Source organism: Cuculus canorus, chromosome 7 (assembly GCF_017976375.1).
Source record: "Cuculus canorus isolate bCucCan1 chromosome 7, bCucCan1.pri, whole genome shotgun sequence".
Taxonomy (NCBI): domain Eukaryota; kingdom Metazoa; phylum Chordata; class Aves; order Cuculiformes; family Cuculidae; genus Cuculus; species Cuculus canorus.
The window spans coordinates 1,239,291-1,259,916 of NC_071407.1; the positions used below are offsets into that span (position 1 = coordinate 1,239,291).

Consider the following 20,626-nt stretch of genomic DNA (forward strand, 5'->3'; position numbering starts at 1 on the left):
TGACACATCCCCTTCAAAAGGGTTACATTCACTCAAAGGAAAAAGCCCTGTGGTTTTGAATCCCTTTTCACCCCTTCATGGCTTTGATTACATCGTTAAAAGCGACTCAGTCTAGGATTATCAATCCTGGTCAGGAATGAAGGTAATATAACCATTTTTATTTACATGGTTTTACACTGAGCCTCTACAAAAGCGGGCAAAAGGAGCAAACTTGGTTTCAACACATGATCAAGCAAATAGAACCCAGAAGTCATGGAGCTTATTCCGTTTTCCTGTGTGACACCAATAACTCAGCTTTGCTTCCTCCCAGGGAAGCGTTGCGAAACCACCTTCTGGAAACCAACACCACAGAAAGCAGAGCTCTCTGTAAAGACTCCTGAGACTTTTGGGTTTTGGATAGAGAGATTTGCTGCTGTGCTTCCAACTGGTTCTGGGCTCCTTTCAGGAAAATTGGGTAAGACAGAGATGCTTATTTAATTTCAGAGGTTCAGAGACCAGCAGAAGTTCTCCATTCACCCGGAGTCTCTCGAAATGACCCAACTCCAGCCTGTTCTAGCACGTGAAAGAAACATCCTGATATCTGACAACAGGGAGGATCCACCTCTCTGCTCACCCCGGCCACACTTAACACCACGGAGTAGCTTGCAAAGCAGCCAGGGAGGCTGCAGGTGAGGACATGCACAAAGACAGCATTTGTTTTTGGCTTTACCAAAGTGATTCCATCTATCTCTCTTCCCCACAGAACAACCACGGGAATGGATCAGCTCTTCGGAGCCTTTCCAGCTCTACCCTTAGGGCTTCCACAAAGGACAAGTTACACTCACTGGCGACATTTCAGCTCTTCTCCCAGATTATGAAGTATCTGTGACACAGTTCATAATGTGACTGTCATAATCACAGAGGAGATCAAAATGCCTCGAGGATGCGTTTTGCAGAACACGGTGCAGTGGCACCGCATTTGCAGAAGTGTAGCACCTTGCCGTCCAGGCATAAATGTGACAAAGTGAAACACATCCCAGTCTGCACACTATTCTTTTCCATGGCTGATTTGACTTGATACACATGAATCACATTAAAATACGAGACGGTCAAAGAAGTATTTAAATAAGGGGCTCATTATAACAGTCAGGAACTATTTGTACATTAATAGATTTGCCTTTCAGGAGGATGCAAGGATTATCTTTTGTCCCACAGATCTCTAATCCTCACCTCTCTATGCATCTTAATTTCCATCGAGACCTGTAAAAGTCTGCATTCATGTTACAGAAAGAACAAACAGGTGAGTTCAGCTGTAGAGAAAGGCGGCTGTGGGTGATAAGGCTGCCATTCTCAAGGCAGAACGAGGATGTGTTTTAGTTCCTGACATACTAGGCTGGGTTCTGATTCTGCATTAAGCAGTTCTACTAACATCAGTTAATTACTCCCTTGTTAACCCCATCCAAGAGATTCTTAGGTACACGCAGATATTTACATTATTAAACACACTGCATCATTATCAACACCAAACAGAAACTTCAGAGGCACGAGCCAATCAAAATGTGTGACTGCAGCAGTCCTGCCTGTTTGCGGAGCTCTAGAATTACTTCTCCTCTCTTTGATGCTGAACTCTGGTAAAAAGATAAAAAAAAAAAACAAAAACAAAAACCAAACCACCGTGTGTTTTGGAGGCTTCAGTCTGGATTTGTAAACAACAGCCACGTGCGACTACGCTGAAGCACTCACAGCATGTGACATTCAGCCCAGGGTATCCATCAAGGTCAAACAATTTTGTATGATTCTGATGATGAGAAGCTCAACACGAGCTGGCAATGTGCGCTCGCAGCCCAGAAGGCCAATAGTACCCTGGGCTGCATCAAAAGCAGCATGGCCAGCAGGACCAGGGAGGGGATTCTGCCCCTCTATTCCTCTCCTGTAAGATCCCACCTGGAGTACTGTGTCCAGTTCTGGAATCCTCAGCATAAGAAGGAGATGGAGCTGTTGGAACAGGTCCAGAAGAGGCCACAAAGATGATGCATTCAGAAAGTTCTCTCCAGACAACAGAATTCACTTGCTGGTGTAAAACAGACCTCTGAGTACCTCTGTTTCCCACCAACTACATATGGGTTAAAAATTAGGGGTCCAGTACAGCGTTATGGAGGAACATCACACAGAAGACAGGGCTAAGTGCATAACAGCGAGCACATATGCTAGAGGAGAGGACACCACCTCTAGCATGAAAATAATCAGACCTTGAAGAAAAATAATTAAACAACATGTTTCCTAGATATTTCCCTGTGGATGGCTTTTTGAATAGCATAGTTATTAATTCACTGTTCCACAGCAGAACACATCTATTGTGTATGTTTCCGTTTGCGATTCAGAGCATCCTCCTGCTGACAGCGGCATCTTTTGACATTTCCGAGCAGAGCTTTAGCAGAACAGCTCTACTTCCCGCGGTGCCTCCTGCCTCGTAGCGTAGTTGTCCCAAGCTGCTGGCCTCTATTTGCTGGGTGGAGAGCATAGTTCTCCAGGCAGTGCCCGTTTCATGTTCTCAGCTGTACTGTGACCTTTTCCATTAATAGATGTCACAACAAAATGCCTTTATTGCTGAGCCACAACAGCACCCTGGTTAATCGCCCACAAGACAGGCGTCAGCAGCAGCTCCGACATGAATATCCAAGCCTCATCTAGATTATATTTGAGATGGGAGGGCTCAGTCTGGGGGTTTTCCAAGCAGAAATTCCCTAGGCCATCTATCAAACACTACGGCACCAGTCAGCGCAAGTCTAGAGGAGAGAAACATTTAACTTTGAAACCAAGATAATTAATTTCTTCAGCAAGAGCAATGCCAAGCTGAAATTCTCCCTTCAGTACTGAAAACTACAATGCAAATCAGCAGTGTGGGGTGGGGAAGACACTGGCAGCATCTGAAAGGGAATGAGTAGGACAGTCCTCTTGAATGATACCTGATCTTGCAGAGTTTCATGGAAAAACAACCCAACCCAAACCAGAATTTCAAGAGGGGAAAATATTTGGAAAAAGCCCTAGAAACTTATTAATCTAAAAATAGCAGCAAAGATCAGCATAGCAAAAACCAGTGTAGTTCAAGCTCCCTCTTCTGGTCTTGTGCAGTAAATTTAGTGGAGTAAGCAGGTCTCGATACTCTACCGTTTGGATTCAAACTTGAGTAACAAAGCATTCAGAGAACTTAGACAAAACACTTGTTATTCAGCCTCTTTCACGCTATTACGGTTTTTTAAGCAAAGGATGCACAGACATTGAAATTCGCTGCAACGTATGCAATAACATTGCACAGTACCTCTTCTCGTCCCTCGCGAACCCTTCTGTTTCTGGAGCAGGGAGTTCTACACCATCCCCAGGGCCCGCAGCCAAAGGTACATCCCCAGAACAGAGGTTATCAGCTTCTTTGCTGCTATCAGACCGTGTAGTTCTGCAAAACAATTATTAAAAACGTGCTGTCAGATGTCAGAGGGCCCATGGGCCCATCCATCCTTTGTCGGGATCCGAACTAAGGAGCACACTGTCCCCCCCCCCGGTACTGCGTCGCTCACACCTCCCACAAATTACTTCTTTGTACAAAACCTATTTCACTGCATTTCTCAGATGACCACACAACCAGTAACGTTACAAAACTTTGACAGCTCTTACAGACCAGAACATTACCTGCCAGAGAAATTTAACTCCATAGGAGATTAGTAAAATAAATAGAACACTTCTGACTGCTTCACAGCTCTCACACAGCCCTTTTTCCTCACAAACATTCGATTATGTGACTTGTATTTTAGAAAGAACTACAATCCAGGACTAAAAATTCTCCTACTTTAGAAGCTCTCTCTATACTGTAACGCTAAACCCACAATAATCCGTGAGCTCATGACATGAATGTTAAGATTACAGGACTGTAACACTGCTGTATTTGTTAATTCCTACAAGCCCCCCCTGCTCCGCAGAGCCCCACAAGACCCAGAGATGTGACACCATGTCATGATTACCCAAGCATGGAAATTTGGTTTAGTAGTGGACACGTATGGCTGGACTCAATCTCAAAGGTCTTTTGCAACCAAATGAGTCTACGATTCCATGAAACACGGATCAGAGAGGCCAAGGCTCTGTGCAAGGAAAGGTGCTGTGGGGTGCTCTGGGGAGGTGTGGAAGGAGCTCTCGCACATGGCCACCACGCAGAGGAGAGGAGGAACAGCCACCTGCCTGAATCCGTGGCACACATGGGAGGGAACTCTGGCTGGTCCTGCTCCTCAAGGCAAAGCAGAGTGCCTTTATGGCTCCAGGAACTTTCTGGTTTCTTAAGCAAAACCCAGATTAGAAAACCTCTCAACAGCGACACAAATGAAACACTTCTCTCATAAGCCTTCTTTAATGCTCTTTAAATGGGCTCAAGTTGCACCACGGGAGGTTTAGATTGGATATGAGGAAAAATTCCCTTACGAAAGGAGTGGTGAAGCCCTGGCAGAGGCTGCCCAGGGCAGCAGTGGAGTCTCCATCACTGCAGGGGTTCAAAACCAACGTAGATAAGGCACTTCGGGACATAGTTTAGCAGGCACGGTGGGGTTGGGCTGATGGTTGGAGTGGATGAGCTTGGGGGTCTTTTCCAACCTTAACAATTCTGTGATTCTAAGGTAAATCACCTCTGTATCCAAAAGCCACCACACAAGAAGCCGCGTTGTGTTCTCCCTCACATTAACCTACTCTGCTCTTGGCCACACTCATTAAACTGATGACAGAAAAGGAACTAAATAACAAATGAGTTTGTGTTTCCCAAGCAGGAGCAGCGTAAGGTCTTGTCACGCCACGCTGTCCTTCCCATGGCACCTCCAGTGCAGAGCTGTCCTGGGGTAGCAGCCTCCCCTCCGTCCACCTCCTGCTTCCAGAGACTCAGACGCAAACGCTGAAGGAAACCTTGGTGGAACCAAGCCTTGGCTGGGACGTTTCTTTCAGGTTTCCTGAACTAAATAGAAGCAGTTATCTTAGCCATTTCTTTTCATATTTCCTCTCCCCTCCTCCCAGTAATTACACTGCAATTATAGACAGTAGATTAAGCCATGTTACTGAACAAGAGTGGGTGAAGTTCAGGGACAGATTGTGCCTTTCTTTAGAAACACGTATACAAACAGCGGATAAACATAAATCACATCCCTAACTTTAGCTATAATACATACCACAGCGAGAGCAGTTATTCCCCAAAGTGTTTATCCACTAAGATCACGACAGCTCTTCCTGGCAGGGCTTTACCTTGACTAGCTCATATCCATGAAGCTGCTTTGTGCCACATGGACCAGCTACTCAGGGATTTCTTCTAAAAAATTATCCCTGCTTTCCACGCTCCTTTTCTTTCCTTCCTTCCTCACTGCCTCCCATCCCTCCTTCCACCTTCCCTCTGTCCAGTCCTCCTTTCTTTCCTCCCTCCCCTCTGTCCCTTTCTTTCCTTCCTCTCTACCCTCCTTCCCTCCTTCCTCTCTACCTTCCTTCCTTCCACCCTCCCTCCTTTTCTTTCCCCATTTGCCCAGACTGGTCAGACACTGACACAGACTTCCTAAATTTTCAGTCACATCAAATTAAACCAAACAAACAATTAAATAATAATTAAAAAGCAAGCGTTTCCTTTTTCGCGGAAAGGCCTTTCCCCTCTGCTAAAAACATCCTTGTCCTAATGCAGTCACATCACCAAACACGCACGAAGTCATCGTGACTAAATAGGGTCGCACGAAGATGAGAGTAAGATATTAAAGCAAAAAAGTAAACTGCTAAAAATAAGTGAACGCCAAACATCTGTTTGGAGAGCAAACAAATCATTGCAACCCCAAGACAACTCAGCAGAGGGCCCATCCAGGCAGGAGCACTGCGCACACACACAGTTCTGGCCCCACTCTGCACACACAAACCACCCAGTTGGCTGCTCCAGCAGCACCTGCCCCTCGCGCAGCCCCGCTGCCCGCCCGGCTCAGCCTTTCCACGGAAAGGGAAACAATATTCTGATACCCTTTGACCAACGCCATTCTTAACGCTCTCTGCAAAGCAAAGTTCGTGACAAACACAGGCGTGTCGAGAAGAGCTCTGCACGCAGCACAGGGCTTACCCTTAAGAGTGTTCTGCTTTGACCTAAAGCAGATTCAGTTTCTGACTTCAGCTCCAAATAACTTCATTTCCTGACATGAACTGCATGTGTTTCGGGCAGGGTTTCCCTCCAGCAGGGATCACACGGGGCACTGGGATGCAGAAAGGCCACTGCTCACACTTATTCCTACAGAAACCCAGGCCATCCTCGAGCTGGTGGAGCCGTAAGGGAAAGAGGCGGAAAACATCGCACCTGCAGGGAGGGGCGGACAGGAGGAGTGACCCCAACCTGACCACGAGGACTCCATCCCATACATGTTATAACTCAGGATAAAACTGAGGGATCATCAGGGTCTTGCTCTCTTCTTCGATGGCTGATGTCCAGCGAGGACCTCGTCTGTCTGTTTGCCCTGATCCTGGATCCGTGTGTTCCTGAATCCAGTTCTGAGCCCAGCTCCCTCCTGCCACTCACCTTCTTCCCATGCCTAGAGCATCAGCGGTGACGAAGTCATTGGCGGGGGTGCAGTTTCATAAAATTACATTTATGTATTTATTTTTCAGCTGTTTCAGTTCTAGTTTCCAACCCTCAAGTCTTTTCCTCTCATTCTGCCTTCCCAGGGGACGGGCAGGGAACCGGGAGCCCAACTGTTCACTTGTAGCTGCCGCAGTGGGACAGGCTGGGGCTAAACCGTGACAAAGAGTTACAGTATCTCTATGTATTAAAATCCACAAATAATATCCCTTCATCTCTCCAAGCTTCAGCTAAACCATCAAACACTGGATTCCCATAAAGACCACGCCTCGCGCAAGTGAGCTCGTAAAGGAGCACAGCAGGGATGCAGTCAGCACTTGTGTTTTCTCTGACATCTTGCACCAACCCAAGAACCAGGAGGCACCCACCCGTGTGCCGTGGGCAGAAGGACTGTCGGACGGGGCACCACAGGCAGCCCCACTCCTCCTCCCCACACAGAATCACACAGAATCACAAGGTTGGAAAGGACCCATTGGATCATCGAGTCCAACCATTCCTAACACTCCCTAAACCATGTCCCTCAGCACTTCATCCACCCGTTCCTTAAACACCTCCAGGGAAGGTGACTCGACCACCTCCCCACTGCTGTCACTCTGACAAGGGGTGTTGAGCAAGGCCAGGAAAAGTAGGTTGCAAGACTAATCACGAGAGGTCCAGGGCTGATATTGCCACATAAGAATCTCAGCACTGTTCAGAGCAGTTTGGATGTCAAACAGCGACAGCATAGTGCTACTCACCAGATGGGCATCACCTGCAGGTGCGTAGTGGCATCATCAGCTCTCAAAGGAAAAGACATAGAATGAGGTTGGAAAAGACCTTTAAGCTCATCCAGTCCAACCGTCAGCCCAACTCCACCGTGCCAACTGAACCACGTCCTGAAGTGCCACATCTATGTGACTTTTGAACCCCCCCAGGGATGGAGACTCCACCACTGTCCTGAGTAGCCTCTGCCAGGCCTTCACCACTCTTCCAGTAAAAAAATCTTTCCTAATATCCAATCTAAGCCTTCCCTGGGGCAACTTGAGGCCTCTTCCTCTCATCCCATCACTTGTTACTTGGGAGAAGAGACCAACACCCACTCCTCTGCAACCTCCTCTCAGGTAGTTGTAGAGAGCAATAAGGTCTCCCCTCAGCCTTCTCTTCTCCAGGCTAAACAGCCCCAGGGCCCTCTGCTGCTTCTCGGGAGGCTTGTGCTCCAGACCCTTCGCAAACAGGCTGGAGAGTCCAGAGTGAGGACAGCCTAAGTCTGCGCCAAGTCTGGTGCACGTATCAGGTCACAGTACTTGCATCAGCTCAGATGTGAAGCCGCTATCTTTAAATCTCTGCTTCTCCACAGCTCTTACCAAAACAAGACTTGCCATTGTTTTTCCAGCGAGTAACATTCTAGTGGCCGTAGCAGGGACACTGCCAAAAGGGCCAGGCCTTCCCAGTCTGCTCCCTGTAGAGCTGAGCTAACAGAAAACAAGCATTTTTCAAGCTCTGCCTCCATTTATTTTAAGTCATTCTCAACAATGACTTTCTGCCCCCCTGTGCGTGCAGATGTCCGCGCTCTCCCTGCCTGTGTCCTGCTGACGCTGAGGAGCGCACCCGAGGGCATCGCCTTCCCCGGGCTGTGCACCTTGCGACCAGGAAAGGTCCATCTGCAGGTAAAGCAACACAGCTTTCGGTGCATCTGACGTCGCCTCTCACCAGTTCCCTTCTGACCACTTAACGTGTCCTCTGTGTGTAACAGGAGCTGGGAGAGTGCCCGAGGGAGGGGAACGCAGCGTTTTCTACTGCCAGCTTAGGTTTAGAACAACTTTGATTCCCGTGTGTTCATGCAGAGCTGCACCGGCTCTGCCTGCTCTGGACTAAACGCCTCGCGACACCTCTGCAGCCTCAGCTGGAGCTTAAATACAAGAGCACAATCTTTCCTTAGGCCATGGGAGGGACCAGAGTTGGGGTTGCCTTGCCTGTTTCCGATGGCCTGATCCTAATGACAACTCCTGCAGCAAGCACTTTCCAAGCTCTCATTTTTCCCAATGCACCTGCAGGTTTTTTTGCCAACAAGACAGGCAGCAAGCTGGAGGGAACTCATGTTTAACATCTCTAACCAGCTGGGCTGTGCTCTCCAACAGCCGGGGCACTTCTCTGCCTCCCCAGTCCAAGGCTCCTCACGCAGAACAGCAGCTGTACCACAGAGCTCCGCACCTGCAGCACCAACAGACAGACGTATCTGGCCACGATTCCTCCTAGTGCAATGTGTCCTGGCAAACCAGAGTGAACTTGGCCTTTCATTTCCATTGCTAAACAAAAAAAGCTTGGCAGAAGAGCCAGTGAACTCTTTACCCGGTTCTTTCCAGGACAGTCCTCTGCAGAGACAGTAAACAAACCCCACTGACCCAGCAGATGCTGCCACGCCATCCCTGATCAATATGGAATCGGCTGGGAGGAGAGAGGCAGACAGGCAGCCCCAAGGAGCAAAACAGAGATACAGTTTCTTGCCTGGACAGATGGAGGGACAACCCGATATTTTAATGTGCGCTGCCATCTGGAAGACATTTACCACAAGCTGACCCCTGCCTTACATGCACCAATATTTTTCCTTGTCGAAATGTGCACCCTATGCACTATGTGACAGCCCTTACGGAGAAATGCATGGAAACAAAAGGAACTTACTAGTAAACAACTTAATATATTGAGGGTAAAAAAACACTCTAATTGTACTTTGCTGCAGACAGACTGGACTTACACTGTGCCACCTAACAGCCCTTGTGACAGTCCATAACGTAGTGCAGAGGTACAACCAGAAGGCATCAACACATATGTGTGTGATACAGAATTGTTTGCAGCCCTAATAAAAAGCAGTGGTGCAGTATTTCTACACAAAATGCCAAAAACCTGTTGCCTATAAAATCATAGAATGGTTTGAAGGGACCTTAAAGATCATCTGATTCCAGCCCTTCTGCCATGGGCAGCGACACCTCCCACCGGATCAGGCTGCCCAAGGCCCATCCAGCCTGGCCTTATTGAAGTAAGATGACCACATTAATAAAGCACTATCTGCTCCACATCACAGGTGAAGAGAAGAGGAGGGAGAAGGCAATGACGTGAAACAACAAACACCACTCAAACTCTTCCCACGGACAAGAAAAGCCCGGTCCTGCTCTGACTGCTCCTCCGTGTGAGCACAATCCCAGGCATTTCAGGAGTCCTACTTCCATCTGCTGTCAGAATTATGTTATCAGGACAGGGCTGACCAAACCACAGACGCTAGCAGGGTTTGTCACTGCCAGAAGAGAGCTGCAACCATGCCTGGTTCAGACAGGAGTTAAAGCAGAGGTCCACCTGCACCAACGTTAACCCCTCCTCTGCATCAGCAGGTGGGCACCCCTGGGAGCTGCTGCGGTTCCATGACGGCACCCCAGGGAACGAGGCTCGCAGAGGAGCTGGCAAGCAGCAGCAGCCGGGACAGGAAAGACGGGTGGAAGGAGAAGAGAAAGGCTTTTGTATCAAAGCTGAACGAGGACTCAAAACAAAGGAGTAAAAAAACACTACTGACAACAGTTAACTTGTGTGGCTTTCAAAAAAATAAACAGAAGAATTTAAACCAACAACCACGAGAGCTACCTACAGCCAGATCCACTCCAGCAGACCGCGCTGTTTCTCTCTCGCCTTCCTCCACTTCAGGAACTGAAAACCTATTTCCATGCTGAATATCCCTGGTCCACAACTTTTCAGCCCCGAACTCTTGCAAAAACCCTTGCCCCTTCCCTCAACGTCAGGCTATGGAAAGAAGAGCCAGATGCTGTGGCTGCTGCAGAGACTTTGTGCCCTCGTCCCTACTGGGCTCAGCCACCTCGTAAGGGCTGACGACAGCTCAGCCCCAGCACTCCCAGCCTGCCCGAATCGGATGATGGAAGGACCTTGAGATGGACTTTCAGACATTAAAGGTAAAAAAGTTGTCAAAGACAGCGATTATTAAGTAGATCAACAGAAAAGTTATAGTATAATTAACTTTAAATTCCAGATCTAGATCAGAATGTGAACAGTGTGAAATCAAGAAGTTCATGAGAAGCAGTAAATTAAGACACGGTGTAAGACTGCTCTTCCTAAATGTTTCCTAAGGTCACGCTGAATCACAGACAGCTCGTGTGCCTTTTTCCCTACACAGAGCTAACTATTGCCCCAAGGGCAACAGAGACTATTTCAGACTGTTTTCCAGAGACCATATATAAATCTTCCTGGCACTTCTAGTGTTCATCCTTTTTCATTCCTTTGCACTCGGAGCAGCTCAGAGTTCCACCTCAATTACTGCTCACTCTTTTCTAACCACCTTGCTACACCAGCCAACAGTCCATTAGCAAGAAAAAAACAGAAACAGAATCAAAAAAATCCCATCAGGAACCCAATTACCCTTGTTAAAAACAAAGAAACACAACTCTTTGAGTAAAAACTTACAAGAACTGGAACAAATCCACATCATTAGCTTCCCACTGCAATCTTCTCTCGGTCACTTACCTTAACCGCAAGGAAAAGTTCGTTTCTCAGCCTCACTCACCAGTGTTTGCTAAGAGCCAGCCTGGGGACTGATGGAAGACCAGTCCGGGCTAGAGAGCAAAGTCACCCAGATTTTAAGGTGGATTGAGCAAATCACTCAAGCTCCTTTCTGCCTCTGATAGCACATTATCGCTACTTCGGCTAACCAATTTAATACTAGCTTAAATATATGGTGTGTGTTTACACTTCACTGAATTGAAGGGCAAACACGCCCTGCAAGGCTTCCTTCACTCTTGGCAGTTAAGACAAATTCACATGCCCGAAGATCCTGACAACCCAACTGCCACCAGCACAAATAAAGCAACAGTTCCCTTCACAGCACAAGTAATAGCGGACCAAAACCCCAGCAACCAGCACAGATGAGATACCTAAATGCTTTATAACCAGCATTATACTGGTGAGGAACTTCTCAAAATCAAAGAAAACGTCCAAAGGATTGGTTATTTTGTAGTAATTCAAAAACTATAAGCACCTAAAACCCATAAGGCACGTATTACACTATCACATGGTGTGACCTTCCTGTGTGTCACAGCAATTCCATCTCAAGGAAAGGCAAACAGCATCTTCCTTTGAAGGTTTTGATAAAGGGAGATTTAAATTCTGGTAAGGGTTCCCACTGACAGATGGTCCACTGCCTACAGACTCAGCAATTCCACCAGCAACTGGCCATTCCAGACATACATCCGGACGAGAAGAGCAACAGCAACTCGTCAGCTAGCGCTGATCCTGGTGCTCCTCAACCCGCCCACATCAGCAAGCGCTTTGAGCCGCTTCCCACCACTGCAGCGGCTCCGTACAGTACCTTGCTGCAGTCAGCTCAGCACCATCCCCGTTCCACATGCTGCAGAAACAGCTAAGGGTTGCTCAGAAGGGTCAAGGGGAGAAGCCAACGGCATGTCCTCACCTGGCCCAGGAGGGCTGAGGAGAGAAAAGACACGGGAAAAGGCAGCCTTGGAGGTCAGAGTTATTGCAGAACTATGGCTGTTGAGCTGATCAAATGGACTTTAGCACATGAATGCTAACGTGTGTGTTGGGCAATGCAGCAGAAGTTGGTGCTTTTAACGGAAGTTGGTTTTGTGCACAGCTCTAGTTCCCACCAAGCTGAAGCCTTCGGATATTTGTCTGTGTTACCACTGCAGGATCAGTGAGACAGTACAACCTAGCAGCAAATTCAGCCCCTTTGGATGCCATGAGCTACTGCTTGAACAAAAGAAATGGCAAAACTTCCTTGCTCAGAAACCAGGTAACACACAGGGAGCTTGAGTCCGGATTTCACCTGCCCCAAAGCTGTGCGAGGGCTCTGCATGGGGAGCACGGAGCCAGACAAAGGTGTCCCAGATTCCACAGGGAGACACCTCACCCTGCCTTCTTCCCATGAAGAATCCACGGAGGGATGGTGCCTTACACCAGCAGACTTGAGCAGAGCTGTACAGACCTCAGCCTGTCACTCGGCATTTAGAATTGCAGCCTAAAAATAAAAATCCTTCAATCAGGGACCTCAGCTTTAACCCCAGACAGTCACCACCTTGCCTAACTGCGAATCCGGTGGACTAGTAGGATCCTCTACAACAGTCTAATTTTGGTCCAAATAACGTAACAGGGAGTTAAACTGCACTGTGAAAATGTCACTCCTATTCTGGTAACTTCACACTTAGAATAGAAACACAGAACCATTAAAGTTGGAAAAGACCTCACCCCGTCCAACCATCAGCCCAACGCCACTGTGCCGAATAAACCACGCCGGAAGCACCATAGCCACACGCTTTCCGAACCCCTCCAGGGATGGGGACTCCCCCACTGCCCTGGGCAGCCTCTGCCAGGGCTTCACCACTCTTCCAGTAAAGACATCTTTCCTAATATCCAATCCAAACCTCCCCCAGGGCAACTTGAGGCCATTCCCTCTCATCCTATCACTTGTTCCTTGGGAGAAGTTATCTAAAGGATTCTGTAAAGTCACACGTTGCAATGGAAATAATGCTTTGTCAAGCTTGCTTTCTGTTCTTTTTATTTTAGTTTTAATTAATTACCCCTCTGATCCTTTGTAAATCAGTGCTTCTCCTTTTCATTTCCAGTGTTTTCATTCTGCACTCATCCCAGTTTGCCCACGGCATCCCTGACCGACCACGCGACACCCTCCCCTCCATTACACCCACCCCAAGAGCAGCAGAGCTAAGCTGCTGCATGAAGTGCAGTTCTCAAGTGACACCCCAGAGTATCTGATATTTTTAATATTTACAATTTTATCCAATTACAACAGTAAACATTTAACTGTCCACATCGTCTCCGGTTCAGCCCCACCTGAGGGCCCAACCTGCAGTGGGAAGCTTTGAGTTAAGATGTCTACAAGCTCTAAATCCTATAGCTTTTGGTTGTCACTCATCACTAGGAGCTGCCTGTGCTTACGGCACAGCTTGGTGTGCCCCTCTGCTATGCCTTAAAAAGAGCATTTAAAAGCAGCCCTTGACAACAGGACACTGCAACTTCTTTCTTCTACACACGAGGTGATGGACTGGTCCTGTTCCGGCTCCTGACAGAGCACCGAGGGTCCTTCTGAGAACATACAGAAGGCACAGCACAAGGCAAGAGTGCGACTGAAGCTGTTGCACTGGTGAGAAGCACCACGATTGCCCATCGCCACTCACAGAACGAACACCCAGGCAGCGATTTTCATACCAGCGATGGACAACGTAACTGGAAACTCGAGCTTGGGGAGGTGATGGGGAAGCTGCTCATTGCCAAACCACCCTGTGCCGCACGGCACAAAGAACCAAGCTATCCAAGAGCTGCTCAAACGAGTTCCACAACTGACATTCCTGGGCATCCCATCCACCTTCGCCTCGCAGGCGCCCGCCGCCAGGGCCCTGCTGCAAGTCCTCTGCGGCAACCTGGCTTTTAGGCCAATTTGTTTCTAGAATGGAGCTCTGTAAAAAGGCCACAAGCATTTTCCATTCCATTGCTTAAGTCTGGAAGAGGATCTACTTCAAATTACTTCAAATTCTACTTATGACAAGCATGACTGAAATACTTCTCAAAGGAAAATAGCTCACAGTGTAACAAGCAGTTGCTTACCAACAGCTGCAGCGAGCACACTAAATTCAGCCCAAAGACCGAGGTTCAGTCTGTTATTAGTGTCACAAGTGAAAGACATCGCCCATCCAGTGTCCTTAGGCTCCTGAGTTTCATAATTTCACTTTTAAGGCCTTTCCTTACCCTTGAAAGAGAGATTTTTCAAGGCACTGTCAGAAGGCAGGAATGCAAAGAGCAAATTTCAGTCATTAAACATCAACAAATGAATGAGAAGCTACAGAAACCTATACCTTCTTATAGGTATAGGTTTCTATATTTCTTCTGTTTAAACATAGAGGCTCTGATCTCTATGCAAGACACGCTCAAACTGAGGCAGGGAATGTATTCAAAACACGTAAAAAAGCACATTTTCACACATGTGGACACGGAGGCAGCGGGGTCGGCTCCTCAGCGCCAGCCCCGCAGCCACAGCGAGGATGAGGATCTCTGCTGGGTCGATCTGTTGCTCCCCTACTGACATCAGCAAGATGCAAACCTTAAAACCCCCGCTTCGTACTCGAGGTTTCAAACGTTTTGATGCTGGTGCTGGAGACAGAAGGCAGCTACAGGTCTTGGCGTTTTCCCCCTGCCCATGTTTTTCCAATCAGGAGAGCTGGATGTGCCCCTCTGAACCGTCAGCAACAGCTCCGAGTTTACTCCAAGGGAAACCAATAAGCGCTTTAAGCCTCGCTGTCTCCTAGTCCCGAACATTTGGTTGCTTTTGATGAGATAATGGCAAGATTTATACATCCTGCTTTTACTCCAGAAACCTCTGGAAAACGGCACCAACAGCCGCAAGGCAGGACTGGGCTCGCGGCCCTCCTATCACCCACCAGTGCGTTTTCTTCAAGAAATGAGGTGTTGCTCACTGGGCACAGCAGGGCTGAGACACCAAATCCTCTAGAGTTCATACTTGGCTTTGTAATAAATCGGGCCAAGAAGTCCAATCTTTAAGCCTCGGTTTACACATGTATAACAAAAAGTATTAATTAATCACACAAAAATACTGTATTTGCTATTTCTGATAAGTTCTTACCCTGCAATTCTTTGCAAAGGAAAGAAATCTAGCAGGATCTACATCAGTTCAAACCCATTCATTCAAACATTCATTGGACCTCGCAACATTCAAATCATTGTATTAATTCCTTCATAATATTCACTTTTACCTTCTAATGCTTTATTTTGTAGCTTATCTTGTACATCAGCCACATTCATTGAAATAAATATCACATGCAGAAAACCCAACAATAAGCTACTACAGTAACTCCATGCACATTTGGGATTTCTGTTCATTAGAAGTATCTTCATGATTATTGGGACTCCGGTCAATATAAATTAGCAGAGTAAAAGATAAGAAGCTGTTTCTCAGATTAGAAATCAACATCACTGGTATCAGAAACTAAAACTATTCCTGCTCAGCAAAAAGCTCAGGACTGCTGCATAAACTACGAGCGCAGGATTAAAAACATAAACTCCTCTTTTCCCTCCGCCCTGTACCTGGTAGGTAATTTAAAATCAATTTAAGTATTAGAGTTCTAGGAAAAATATGAAATGCTGAGATAGAAACATCAAGCGTGGCTTCATTCCCCAGTGAACTAAGTGGACTCCCATATGACGATGGAATGATGTCCCCACGGAGCAGGTCCATATGCCAACAGCAGCTTTTAAAGCTCCAACACAGCGCAGACCGGGAGTCACCGGTTTCTTCTGCTGCTCACTAAGCAGAGATGACCCACGCTCACATTCAGACGTTCAATCTTCAGGAAACGCGCTGCCTTTTCTAAACTCAAAGACTTAATTCTGAATTTAAATACGTGATTCTGAAAACACACCTCAAATTCCTTTTGCGCACTCTGAAGGAGGAACTATGCCTGAAGTGCTTCACATCAGCACTTTGTATTTACAGTGCGGGACCTCCTGCGTGCCTGAGCCGGGCCGAGTCCTGCTGAGCCGGGCGCTGTGCAAACACCCTAATGAAGGGGTCCAAGAGATGAACTAGCATGCGTTAATGAAACAAAATCACCGTCACGCAGGGGACACACAAGTTTGATGCACAGCACTATGCACTGCAGAGAAAAGACGTCACCACTGAGATACAACAGTAGAGCTGACTCCTGGGGGAATCATCCCAGCAGCTGAGATTTACGTGCTCTGCCTCTGAACTGGTCAGGCTTCAGCGCAACAGGTCTGGATGCTGAGTGACCACGCTCAAAGTGCCCAGGGAGAGCCAGCCCAGCGCTCACGCCCGTCCCCAAGGAAGGGAACCACCACCATCCCAGCTGAGCAACAGGAACCAACTGCATCTCCCACCGGCTGCGGGCTGCCTGCAGCCCACGCGACTGTCCGGCTCCGAATGCACGGCTGTGCCTCCAGCCACAAGGGAGTCCCTTCTCTTACTGCAAAGATCCGTACTGAGAGAGTAAGGAAGGAAAACGGGCGCAGAAACTGCATTCTGGAGAAACTAAAGCATCTTTTAAAAGGCTTCCTGAGGGCAACACCCCACCTATCAAACTCAACCCCAGAAACCCATTCCCCGCAGGGAACTCCGCATCATCCAGCCAAGTGGGACGGTAGCGCTGTCGCTGTCAGAAACCCGCACACGTGACGATGGAGAGCAATTCTGGGAAGGGACACTTCTGGCAGTGCTGGTGGAAATCCTGACAAAACAGAGGAGTTATCTTGGCAGGGGATGGTGTTTATTCACACGTTACCTGAGGGCCTGGACTTCCTCGCTCGCCCAACCCTTCTCGCTGAGATGTCCCTGAATTTCTGTACCACGTGTTCGAGATTGATCATTGCTGTGATTAGTCACAACCATAAAACAGAAACAAATAACTTCTTTTCCCGGAGTATCCTACATTGCTGCGGTCACATTAAAACCTAAAAGTTATGCTAATTTATTACATCAGACAAACACACACAATTAATTTAGATTAAAAGACTTCAGGGGACCGAAACACGCGTTAGAGCATTGCTTCCTCCACAAGCTAAAAGAGGGACAGCAGAGAGCCACACAGAAGTCTTAATGGGATAAATCACTGCTCGGGATGAATAAGCATATTTGCCGTAATAACTGTCAACCAGCATAAAAAGCCCGTAACGTCACACCGAGCAGCCTTTGGAGCCTTTGAAGGGCTCAGACACCTCCTGATGCCAAAACCCTCCACATTCCGACCGGTAAAGCTGACCCCGAAGCTCCTGGGTGTGCTCAGAGTCCTCTCTCCCAAACTCAGCCAAGCTGAATCCCAACCCAAACCCATGGCAGGAGCTGCAAAACCATCCCGCTTTTTCCAAGGCTTTTCCTTGGAGGCGAGGAGAGCGAATCCCCCCCAGCTCAGAGCTGGGCGAGCAGGAGGGCTCGAACTCTTGGAAAAAGTTGTTGAAAGGCAAAGAAAAAGAAAGAAAAAAGAGGAAAAACAGCCTCTTTCGAGCGTGGCAACATCTACGGTCTCATTTCTGCTACAGTAACTGCGCGTTGCTTTTTGTTAGCTCCTTCCTTGGCCAACTTTTTACTCACCACCGCCAGGAAACAATCAGCAGCTCCGCAATCCCCAGTCATCCTCGCTTCCGACACAACAACCCGCCAGAGGCTTTTTCACCCCGATTCCTTCCACTTCTTCCACCATCCCGGGTCCTTTTTTTTTTTTCCCTCTCCCACCCCTCCCGCACGCCAAGCCCTGCCCCGCACTACAAAAGGCTGGGGATGAGTAGGAGCCTGGAGCTCTCAGGCTCCTCCCCATGAGGCTCCCGAAGGAAAGGAAGAGCCAGACGAGCCCCGCGTCCTTCCCCGCAGCCGCCCCGGGGCCCTTCCACCCCTCCGGGGAAGGACGCGGGGCTCCCACGGTGGTTGGAGCCGGAGCGCTTTTCGCACGCAGAGCGCAGGGACCAACACCCAAAGCAACGAAGCCGCAGCTCCCACGTGGTTTTTGTTCTTTATTCCTGTTGTTTTGGTGGGGGAATTCCTTCCAGGGCTCGTTTTTTTCAGTCGCAACCCGATGGCTGCTCCGGATTTCCCACCCACTGCGAGGGGGTTGGGGGGATGCGGGCAGATTGAGTTACACGTGCCTTCAAAAAATCGCTTCAGCAGAGGCTTGGTCAGTTGATGGGGGTTTTAAGGATTCAGGATGCAGGAAGAGCGTTTAAAGGTAACTTTTAAAAAGTTACAGGGCGCAGGAAAAGTTTTGAACAGCTTCCACTGAAAGTTGTGGCTTGCATTTACAGCTATAAACAAATAACCTCTGTATTCTTACTCCAGTTCTTCTGTTAAGTCCCACATCTTAAAATCGCACATGTTTTCGTACAGGTTTCTTTAAAATCTCAGGTTTTCCTATAGGTTTCTTTAAAATCTTAGGTTTTCTTAGAGGTTGCTTTAAAATCTCACAGGTTTTCTTACAGGTTACCTGTAAGAAAAGGTTACCTGTAAGAAAAGGGAACAGTTTTCATTAGTTGCACGCCTTTATTAATTCAGCACAGAGCACACATGGGTCTGTTAGAGTGAGTGAGGCCAGAGGAGGACACAAAGATGATGGGAGGGTTGGAGCATCTCCCGTAGAAGGACAGGCTGGGAGAGTTGGGGTTGTTCAGCCTGGAGGAGAGAAGGCTGCGGGGAGACCTTAGAGCAGCTTCCAGTACTAAAAAGGGCTCCAGGAAAGCTGGGGAGGGGCTCTGGATCAGGGAGGGCAGGGATAGGACAAGGGGAATGGTTTTCAGCTGAAAGAGAGGAGATTGAGATGAGACCTTAGGAAGAAATGTTTTGCTGTGAGGGTGGGGAGGCCCTGGCCCAGGTTGCCCAGAGCAGTGGTGGCTGCCCCATCCCTGGAGGGGTTCCAGGCCAGGTTGGATGGGGCTTGGAGCCCCTGAGCCAGGGGGAGGTGTCCCTGCCCATGGCAGGGGAGTTGGAACTGGATGGGCTTTGAGGTCCCTTCTAACTGAAAACATTCCATGATTAATCTGATTAATCTCATAGGTTTCCCACAACACAAAAGAGTGGCTTCTCAGGTAAATAAATACCTCTTTGCATTGAGGTACACCAAACTGCATAGACAAGCTGCCAGCACCCGACAAATTAACTGAGTCTCTACGCAGGGAGATCATTATTGTGTTTACAACACATCAGACAACAACTACAGACTAAATGTCTACAATAGCTATCCCACAGCAGGACAGCGGGTAGATTCATTGCTTACCGACTGCCCGACTGAGATATTTCAGGTAAAACACTGGAGCTACAGAGACTCGATTTAGCCCAGTTAGAGTTTTCCAGCTCACTCTTCAGGACTGCGTATCTTCATTTAATGTTAGGGTACAGTAATTATACCAGTTGGACCTCTCAAAGCAGCAGTTCAGAATGGAGCCTCAAGTAGAAGAAGGTATTAATCACTTTGGGTTTGACCCTTGAACTGTTTCTCCTTCCAGCCCTTGTTCCATTTCCTATGAGCAAAGGGAGGGAACAGCTTTTTGGCCAGTTAAATTTTGTATTATAGAAGAAGTTTCACGTTCCTGAATCTGAAAGGGATTTCCCCTGGATGTGCTCATTGCTGCTTTTAACAATTCAGATGCGTAGAGGAAACAGAAGAATAACCCAAATGACCCCTAGAGACCAGATCAGATAAGGAAATGGGGGAAGATGATGAAAAACATGTAGCTGCCCACATCACCTGGGCTGCAAGGCATGGCTCATCGAGGGGAAACACCACCACCAGTCACACGTGCTGTGGAGTTCACTTAGCTGCCAGATCCAGAGCCAACAGCATCCACTCTGACAGCAGAGAGTAAGATCAAGCAGAGTTAAAGTTTCTGGGAAGAGCAGCTCTCCTATCCTGCCGCCCAAGCAGCAGGAAATGAGGCACAGAAGAAGTTACCGTGATTTCTGATACAGGTACAGGCACGCAGATGCCTCTCAATGGGGGGGTGGGCAGAATTCAACTCTTTTTTTCCATCTGGAAACAATTTCACAAAGCGCTTCCGCAGGTACAACAGCCTGAGGAGGAGTGAGACCCCAGGAAAGAGGGGATTCATTAAAATAAATGTTGATGCTCCCTGCAAGCATCACTTCAGTCTGGCACAAAGCCATGGCCACAAGCTAGCTGCCTGCCTGCTAACAACCCCAAATTTAGCATTTTTCAAATGAAATGGTCATTTGGCTCAAATAACACTCCTCTCCCTATTTATTCGTTAGCCTCTTGCTACACCAACCCCCTTTCACCTCCTGCTGAGCAATCTCAACTCCCCTTTGCCACAAAAACATTCCACCTCCCTCCCAGTGCCCTCTGCTACTTAAACATCAAAAAACCCATGTGCAGGACTTCAGGAACACAGTGCTGAGGTGTGCTTCGTTATCCCATTTCCCTGTGCAAATGAATTAATCTGCATTAATAGAAGGCTTGTGGGTGGAGAGAGGAAACAAGCTGGGAAGCGACA

The 20,626-nt window shown here is 48.0% G+C and overlaps 1 protein-coding gene across 11 annotated transcripts in view; it reads right to left on the minus strand.

Moving 5' to 3' along the window:
* Positions 1-20,626, minus strand: part of TACC2 (transforming acidic coiled-coil containing protein 2) — a 126,186-nt gene that overhangs the window by 67,767 nt on the left and 37,793 nt on the right. For 10 of the 11 annotated variants that reach the window (XM_054070796.1, XM_054070786.1, XM_054070792.1 and 7 more), the window contains one exon: positions 3,299-3,430. The exons of the other annotated variant lie outside the window; for it this stretch is intronic. In XM_054070796.1, the coding sequence (XP_053926771.1) occupies positions 3,299-3,430 (132 nt within the window). The remainder of the gene's footprint in view (positions 1-3,298; positions 3,431-20,626) is intronic. 11 annotated transcript variants of the gene reach the window in all.